Source organism: Leptodactylus fuscus, chromosome 3 (assembly GCF_031893055.1).
Source record: "Leptodactylus fuscus isolate aLepFus1 chromosome 3, aLepFus1.hap2, whole genome shotgun sequence".
NCBI classification, from domain to species: Eukaryota; Metazoa; Chordata; class Amphibia; order Anura; family Leptodactylidae; genus Leptodactylus; species Leptodactylus fuscus.
The window spans coordinates 7,255,336-7,265,050 of NC_134267.1; the positions used below are offsets into that span (position 1 = coordinate 7,255,336).

General features: G+C 41.5%; 1 protein-coding gene across 1 annotated transcript in view; it reads right to left on the reverse strand.

Annotated features, from left to right (window-relative positions):
* Positions 1 to 9,715, reverse strand: part of PPP1R21 (protein phosphatase 1 regulatory subunit 21) — a 79,868-nt gene that overhangs the window by 43,709 nt on the left and 26,444 nt on the right. The window contains exons 2-3 of the mRNA XM_075266951.1: positions 4,149 to 4,248; positions 3,392 to 3,486 (exon numbers count right to left, since the gene is read on the reverse strand). Of these exons, the coding sequence (XP_075123052.1) occupies positions 3,392 to 3,486; positions 4,149 to 4,248 (195 nt within the window). The remainder of the gene's footprint in view (positions 1 to 3,391; positions 3,487 to 4,148; positions 4,249 to 9,715) is intronic.

Genomic DNA, 9,715 nt, shown 5'->3' on the forward strand with positions numbered 1-9,715 from the left:
AGATAGATAGATAGATAGATAGATAGATAGATAGATAGATAGATAGATAGATATAGAAAATAGATAGGAGATAGATAGATAGATAGATAGATAGATAGATAGATAGATAGATAGATAGGAGATAGATAGGAGATAGATAGATAGATAGATAGATAGATAGATAGATAGATAGATAGGAGATAGATAGATAGATAGATAGATAGATAGATAGATAGATAGGAGATAGATAGATAGATAGATAGATAGATAGATAGATAGGAGATAGATAGATAGATAGATAGATAGATAGGAGATAGATAGATAGATAGATAGATAGGAGATAGATAGATAGATAGATAGATAGATAGATAGATAGATAGATAGATAGATAGATAGATAGATAGATAGATAGAGAAAATAGATAGATAGATAGATAGATAGATAGATAGATAGATAGATAGATAGGAGATAGATAGATAGATAGATAGATAGATAGATAGATAGATAGGAGATAGATAGGAGATAGATAGATAGATAGATAGATAGATAGATAGATAGATAGATAGGAGATAGATAGATAGATAGATAGATAGATAGATAGATAGATAGATATAGAAAATAGATAGATAGATAGATAGATAGATAGATAGATAGATAGATAGATAGATAGATAGGAGATAGATAGATAGATAGATAGATAGATAGATAGATAGGAGATAGATAGATAGATAGATAGATAGATAGATAGATAGATATAGAAAATAGATAGATAGATAGATAGATAGATAGATAGATAGATAGATAGATAGATAGATAGGAGATAGATAGATAGATAGATAGGAGATAGATAGATAGATAGATAGATAGATAGATAGATAGATAGGAGATAGATAGATAGATAGATAGATAGATAGATAGATAGGAGATAGATAGATAGATAGATAGATAGATAGATAGATAGATAGATAGGAGATAGATAGATAGATAGATAGATAGATAGATAGATAGATAGGAGATAGATAGATAGATAGATAGATAGATAGATAGATAGATAGATAGGAGATAGATAGATAGATAGATAGATAGATAGATAGGAGATAGATAGATAGATAGATAGATAGATAGATAGATAGATAGATAGGAGATAGATAGATAGATAGATAGATAGATAGATAGATAGATAGGAGATAGATAGATAGATAGATAGATAGATAGATAGGAGATAGATAGATAGATAGATAGATAGATAGATAGATAGATAGATATAGAAAATAGATAGATAGATAGATAGATAGATAGATAGATAGATAGGAGATAGATAGATAGATAGATAGATAGATAGATAGATAGATAGATAGATAGATAGATAGATAGATATAGAAAATAGATAGATAGATAGATAGATAGATAGATAGATAGATAGATAGATAGATAGATTATGCCCTGGACGAGTGTCTCAGGTGTCTGTCCGGAAAAAGAGACCATCCAAAATTGTGGACAAAAAAAAAAATTAAATTCCTGCAAGCTAGACTGTTTAATCCAGCAATGCTAGAGAGAAAACAACGGATAATTGGTGGACCCCATTTTAGACAATGGGGTCCCTTGGGATCCAGTCTAGTAATAGGGGCACAGTTGCAGTTCACTGGTGTCACCACTATGCAGTGCACGGAGCTGCAGCTCCACTCCAAGACTTAAAAAGGAGCAAATGCATCCGCTCCGACACTGCAGCAGGTTCCGGCCCCTGGAGAGATCCACAGGATCCGACACCAGGCTTTGCCGTTTACCAAGACAGCCAAGGACCCCATGATAAGAGCTGGGATATAATATAAACCTACTTATAGTTATATGTGCCTAAAGTGGGCCTGCCTTTTTCATGGGGCTTTCACGAATTTCAACATCTCTAGGATAGGTCATCAATACCAGATTGGTGGGAAGGCCGGGTATTGATCCTACACCAACCAGTTCTCTGATATACGGAGAATGCAGAAGGAAGCAGACAGCTCCGTTCTCTGTATACTGGCCAGACCAGGTTACTACAAATCAACCTCCAAGTAAGCTGCAGTGACTCAGTTCGGCCACTACACAGAGAACGGCGCTGTCTGTTTCCTGCTGCATTCTCTGTATATTAGCTAAGGATATGAAGAGACAGAGATATGAGAGAATGAATGGGCATTCTTTGACGGAAAGAAAAACGGACATGCTCTATCTCTGCCTCTTAACGGACACACGGACCCAATAGAAATTGATGGATCTGTTTTCACATACGTAAAACAGATGAACGGCCATGTTATGCCTATCAAGAACAAGATTGGGTCAAAAATAAATTTTTTATTTATTTTCTTACGGTCTGATAAGAACAAATGCAAAAGAGATAACCCTCGGCCACGAAAAACGGACAAATGCACAAGGAATGGATCCACAATGGCGCGTGTACGTCTGCTAGAAATGGACTGGTAAGGTACAGGCCACAGCTTATATTCATACAATACGGATAAATCGGTTGGGTGACGGCTGCGCTCAATTCAATGTATGTGAATGGGGTTATATAGATGACTTTTTTTTTTTCCATGTTTTCACAGATCCCTCAATAGACTCAAATCTACGAGGGATCCATGGGGCCACACGGTGGCTCAGTGGTTAGCACTGCAGCCTTGCAGTGCTGGCATCCTGGGTTCTAACCAAAAAACCACCTGCAAGGAGTTTATATGTTCTCCCCGTGTTTGCGTGGATTTCCATCCCATACTCCAAACACATACTGATAAGGGGGAAATGTACATTGTGAGCTCTATATGGGGCTCACAATCTACATTTAAGGAAAAAAGACGGAATCCGTGAAAACTGGCACTCGGATGCAAAACGCTATGAAGAATAGACATATTTTACGGCCCTTTCACCCAACATTTAGTCTTTACATTACATCTGTTTCTTCTGCTCTATTGCATGTTATCTTATATTCTTGTTCCCTTGCTCCGCTTTCCTGCTCTACCAATGTGTCAGTCTTCACTGTAAATCCTGCACTCTATTCATGAACCCATAATAGACTGGGGGAGGGCTGCAGAACATTAATGGAACAATATTTTCAATCCTAAAAATTATCGCTTAATATCCACCAGCCATTTCCTCTCCTTTCTCCCCATTGGTGGTGCTCGGTGCGTGTCGATTAACCGATACAGCGATGCATTAAGCCTAATAGTCAAACAGCTCAGTGGTACGAATGGCGAGGCCTAGACTTACTGGAGGCTGCTCAGCGGGAAGATGACAGCTCCCTTTATTCACGGCTTACTTAAACAATTTTTTACAAGTTATACATCACTAGAAAAGCGGCATTTATAGCAGCTGGAGATCAATGAGCTGCCGCACTGGAGAAGAGAAGCGCTCTATCACGGCCGCTGAATAATACGCTTGTACTTACTGCTATCATTGAACGGCACTTTCTCATTGATGACGCCCAGAGACTCCTCCAGTCGACTGCTCAGATCTGAATGAAGAGTCTTCAGCTGACTCTGACTGCGGAGGCAAAGAACACAAGGCGGGCGTGAAGAACACAAGGCGGGCGTGAAGAACACAAGGCGGGCGTGAAGAACACAAGGCGGGCGTGAAGAACACAAGGCGGGCGTGAAGAACACAAGGCGGGCGTGAAGAACACAAACCTTTAGGAGAACGGGAACTATAGTGTCATGTGGTCAGAATGTGCAATACAACGGACGGACACGTTACCTGCCCCACGCTCCTCCACATGGAATTCAAAGGATCCGTCACTTTGGCAACAAAGTATTTTATTGTTTTCAAATGTATCCAAATTGAAAAATAATTCTAAAGAACAACTCCAAAAACTGCCTTCTCGTTTGGGGTATACAGCAGCTATGTAGAACTAGAACTGGTGACAAACTGCGGGCAGCCGGTAGCCATGTGTTACTGCGACTCTCACCGGACCCCTCTCTTACGGTCTAGAGATTTAGCTTGAAGAAAGGACAGATGGAAAGGAGTACGCCTACAGAATCAGACTACGCAGGATTTGTTTGTAGTCTGTGGCCATGGAGACGCCAATCCACATAGCCGTATCAAAATAATAGAATTTTTTGAGATTTAAGAGGTTGTCCAGGGAGTGTAACAACACTTAGACACTGGGGAGTCTCTGAGGAGGGTGAAATACTTACTCCAAGATTTACCATGGGCTGAACCTAGCGGTTCCAGGCTGGTTCTGACCCAAAGTCATGTATTCAGAACCAGTATCCACCTCCCAAGTGGTTCCATCTCTTTCCTTTAGTCCTATGAAAATGGAGGAAGCGGAGTGACTCTGGGGCCTGGGTGTACTGCTAACGTGATCCAGGGCAAGAACCAGTCTGGAACTCCTAGGTTTGGTACATATAGAAACTGGGAGTACTTGCTCCAGGGGTTTTAAGATGCAGGACCCGGGGCCGTTTAGGTTTAGGGCTGTTTCCGACCCCAGGTCATGTGAATGGAGCCAGGTCCTGGACCCCTGGACACACTGCCTTGGTTTACTATAGTCAGCCCCCAAAGGGGGAGGAATAAAGAAGCAGAATGACCCCAGGGTTGGATGCTGGTTCCAATCACATGACACCGACTTGAAACCAGCTCAGGACTGCTAGGGGTGCAGCATCTTACTAGCTCCGGGGAAGTTAAATTAAAGCCTCCCTGGACAACCCCTTTATGGCTACTGTCAAGGTTATTTTGTTTTCTTTGTGCACATATTCCGTGAATAGGGAAGGATCTCATAGTCAGCAGTGCACTGAGTACAGGTATATGTATATAGGTCCTGGACAGCCAGTCTAATAGTATAGGTGTCACCAACAGGCCCAACATGGGGTGACAGACCATATAGAAGTCTTATCTGAGCGTACAACAGAGGGTGATCCGCTCTTAAACATCCCTCATAGACTTCAGTCTAAGGGATCAAAAAATATAAAAAACAAAAAAAACTTTGCAAGTCTTCAGTAGGTGATACCTTTTTTAATGGCTAACTCATAATGATGACAGAATATGACGTTTCGAAGCTTTCCTCTGAGCTTCTTCTTCAGATATAACTAAAAGACACTTTCTAGAGGCTGCATATTTATAACTGGACATAGGGGTAGAATTACAGGAGGGAGGGGGGAAGAGGCTTATTACTATATACTTATAACAACAAACAATCAATTGCCAGATCCCCCAGTTCTTATCTTAATGGCTGTCTTAATGATGTGTATAAAAAGACATAAACCCACGTGAGATGTTCATCCCATTGTCCAGCGTCTGGAATAGGGTCATGGCCTTGTACTCATAAATCAGTCGCTGTTTCCTTGATTTAAAGTTCCCTTTTAAGATCAAGATTTTCATGTCATTGATGATGCTGTGATCTTCCTGGCAAAAATGATTTGGCACGGGAAGATCAGTTCTCTGTTGTTTGATTGTATGGCGATGTGAATTAATTCTCATTCTGAGTTTCTGACCAGTCTCTCCAACATACAGATTTTCAGTGGAACATTTGGTGCAAATGATCAAATACACCACATTAGGGGTGTTACAGGTGAACGTACCGGGGATTTGATATTCCCTGTTAGAGTTTGGTATCTCTATCCTGTCAGTGGTCAGTATGTGCGGGCAGGTTTTGCACCTCTTCTGTCCACATGGGAATGTTCCTTTGTTAGTTGGAGGTGACAGTGAGCTGCTAATAATCATATTCCTGAGGTTTGGTGGCTGTCTGTAGCATAGGAGAGGGGGGTCAGAAAATATGGATTTTAGACGGTTGTCTTTTTGCAGTAGTGGATGTAATTTGCGTGTGATTCCTCTCAGCGTCTCCAGGTGGGGGTTATATGTGACACCAGGGGCACCCGAGTGTTCTCCTGTTTGGGATGAACATCTCACGTGGGTTTATGTCTTTTTATACACATCATTAAGACAGCCATTAAGATAAGAACTGGGGGATCTGGCAATTGATTGTTTGTTGTTATAAGTATATAGTAATAAGCCTCTCCCCCCCTCCCTCCTGTAATTCTAGCCCTGTGTCCTGTTGTACATAAATATGCAGCCTCTACAGAGTGTTTTTTAGTTATATCTGAAGAAGAAGCTCAGAGGAAAGCTTCGAAACGTCATATTCTGTCATCATTATGAGTTAGCCATTAAAAAAGGTATCACCTACTGAAGACTTGAAAAGTTTTTTTTGTTTTTTATATTTTATAACCACTGGCTAACACGGTACCAAAACAAACATTTTCCTTTTACCAAATGGAGGATACCAGAATCTACCGGAAATTTAAGGACCTGAAAACACTTCTGAAGAAACGGGCACAGCTGGACAGCGATATCTTTTTCCTATCTAATTGCAGAAAAGAGAAATTAATTCCTAAAGGACTCAGGCTCACAAACCCCCATCGCATCTACATACAATACTCACTATGCACAAAACTTGTGTTATAGAACTTCAGAGAGACTGCGGAATCACCTCATACATCACTTCTACAGCATCAAGAGTAAAATCTAAATGGAGATTAAAACAAAATGGAACAATATCGAGGAGAGCTCCAGGATAACATTACTACAATACTATGAGAAACTGCAGAAATCTCTGATCCTCAATAAGCGAAAGAAACTCCACAGACTGAGACTTGCTGCAGGATTCTACAAGAATACACACAAAGCAAAATATATATCTAACAACAACCGGGACCACTCACACGTGGATTTGGAAACACAGAACTGTGTTATCAATCTCTCCACCTATGAACCCACCAAAGCAGAATTTGGGGTACTCTCCAGGGGACTCTCATTTTGTCCTTCTAAAACCATGGATAAAATTGAACTGTGCAGCGACATGGAGGATTTTTTCAGGAGACTGCGCCTGAGAGAATATTTTCATGACACAGATGACACAGAGGAGACTCAACCTACCCCTTCAGAGATTCCAATCTTAGCAAAAAAGGAGACATCTGATTGGACACCTCCAACTGGACGAAATTTTGATTTGGATAATTACATAGACTGTTTCAGACACATGGTCAAATCCACTATACTGGATACAAACAAAGCCCTGCCGTCTAACATCACTGCCCAGGAAAGAAGGGCCATAAAATCTCTGAGAAATAACAAAGACATCATCATTAAACCAGCGGACAAGGGTGGCGCTATAGTCATGATGAACACATCAGACTACATACAGGAGGCACACAGACAGCTGAATGACACACACTACTACTCCAAGTTGGATTCAGACCCCACAGTGGAGTACTCCAAAAAACTAAAAAAGGTTATCTCCAGCCTATCTGATGGAGCAATAAGCCTAAGCAGCCTCATACCAGCAAGCCCTAGGACAGGGACTTTTATATGCTTCCAAAACTGCACAAACCTGGGAACCCAGGGAGACCGATCATCTCATGTGTGGGGACGCTCACTGAACAAATCTCTGGATGGGTGGAGGGTACCCTCAAACCCTTAGTGAAGGATACAGCCAGCTACCTACAGGATACTACAGACCTATTAAACAAACTATCCATTATAGGTCCCCTTCCAGATGGAACCATCCTGGCCACCATGGATGTAGAATCCTTGTACTCCAACATCCCACACCAGGACGGTATAAATGCCTGCCAGTTTTTCCTGGAAAAGCGAGGTATGAACGCTGAATCGGTGGTGAAACTGACAAAATTCATCCTCACTCACAATTACTTCTCCTTTGGTGACTGCATCTATTTATAACGGACCGGCACCGCAATGGGGAGCAAAATGGTGCCACAGTACGCTAATCTCTTCATGGCCAAGCTGGAGAATGACTTCCTCTCCACCTGCACCATTAGGCCTCGGGCCTACTATCGCTTCATTGACGATATCCTAATCATTTGGACCGGGTCTGAGGAACAGCTGAAAACCTTCCATGAACAGTTCAACCAGTTCCATCCCACCATCAACCTGACGCTCAATCACTCCTTCTCCGAAATAAACTTCCTGGACGCAGTCATCAAGATACAGGACAACAAAATGGAGACATCGCTGTATCGGAAACCAATTGACCGCCCTACGTACCTAAGATGGGATAGTTTTCATCCTAAACACATAAAGAACTCCATTGTATACAGCCAGGCCATCAGATACCATCGCATATGTTCAAACCCTGCAGATAGGGACGAACACCTTGGGGACCTCAAAAACACATTCTTGAGGCAGGGTTACCATCCAAGAATAGGTGATAACCAAATCACCAGAGCCACCAGGATACCAAGATCGGAGTTATTAAAATACAATACCAAACAGGAGAACACTCGAGTACCCCTGGTGTCACATACAACCCCCACCTGGAGACGCTGAGAGGAATCACACGCAAATTACATCCACTACTGCAAAAAGACAACCGTCTAAAATCCATATTTTCTGACCCCCCTCTCCTATGCTACAGACAACCACCAAACCTCAGGAATATGATTATTAGCAGCTCACTGTCACCTCCAACTAACAAAGGAACATTTCCATGTGGACAGAAGAGGTGCAAAACCTGCCCGCACATACTGACCACTGACAAGATAGAGATACCAAACTCTAACAGGGAATATAAAATCCCCGGTACGTTCACCTGTAACACACCTAATGTGGTGTATTTGATCATTTGCACCAAATGTTCCACTGAAAATCTGTATGTTGGAGAGACTGGTCAGAAACTCAGAATGAGAATTAATTCACATCGCCATACAATCAAACAACAGAGAACTGATCTTCCCGTGCCAAATCATTTTTGCCAGGAAGATCATAATATCACCAATGACATGAAAATCTTGATCTTAAAAGGGAACTTTAAATCAAGGAAACAGCGACTGATTTATGAGTACAAGGCCATGACCCTATTCCAGACGTTGGATAATGGGATGAACATCTCACGTGGGTTTATGTCTTTTTATACACATCATTAAGACAGCCATTAAGATAAGAACTGGGGGATCTGGCAATTGATTGTTTGTTGTTATAAGTATATAGTAATAAGCCTCTTCCCCCCTCCCTCCTGTAATTCTAGCCCTGTGTCCTGTTGTACATAAATATGCAGCCTCTAGAAAGTGTTTTTTAGTTATATCTGAAGAAGAAGCTCAGAGGAAAGCTTCGAAACGTCCTATTCTGTCATCATTATGAGTTAGCCATTAAAAAAGGTATCACCTACTGAAGACTTGAAAAGTTTTTTTTGTTCTTTATATTTTATAACCACTGGCTAACACGGTACCAAAACAAACATTTTCCTTTTATCTAAGGGATCAGTGAACGGCCCGATATATAACAAATACGTCACACAGACAGTTATAAAATGTTCATGTGACTCAATCCATTACTTTGCATGTGCGGATTGTTATGTACAACAATTAGCACGTGGTTGTGAAAGCCGTCATGGGAATAAGCACTTATGTCCCAGATAACTCCTTTAACCCTTTCCCACAGGAGGAATTTTTCAATTTTCGTTTTTGACTTCCCGCCTTCCAAACCCCATATCTTTTCTTTATTTTTCCAATTCACACAGCCATAGGAAGGCTTAATGTGCGGGACAATTTGTTCTTCATAATGGTGGGGAGCTGCGTCACTCTCTGGTCAAAACCCGCCTGCCACGACTTCAGACAGTTGCGGCTTCCCCCTCCGGAGCAGGCTGAAATGAATGGGCCGACCCCGGAGGTTGCTGCCGCTGCCAGGCGGACGCTGCGGCTCAACAAGAAGCGGAATCCAGCTGAAGAAAAGACAGGTTGCTTCTTTTTTGCTGCTCACGGAAAAAAAG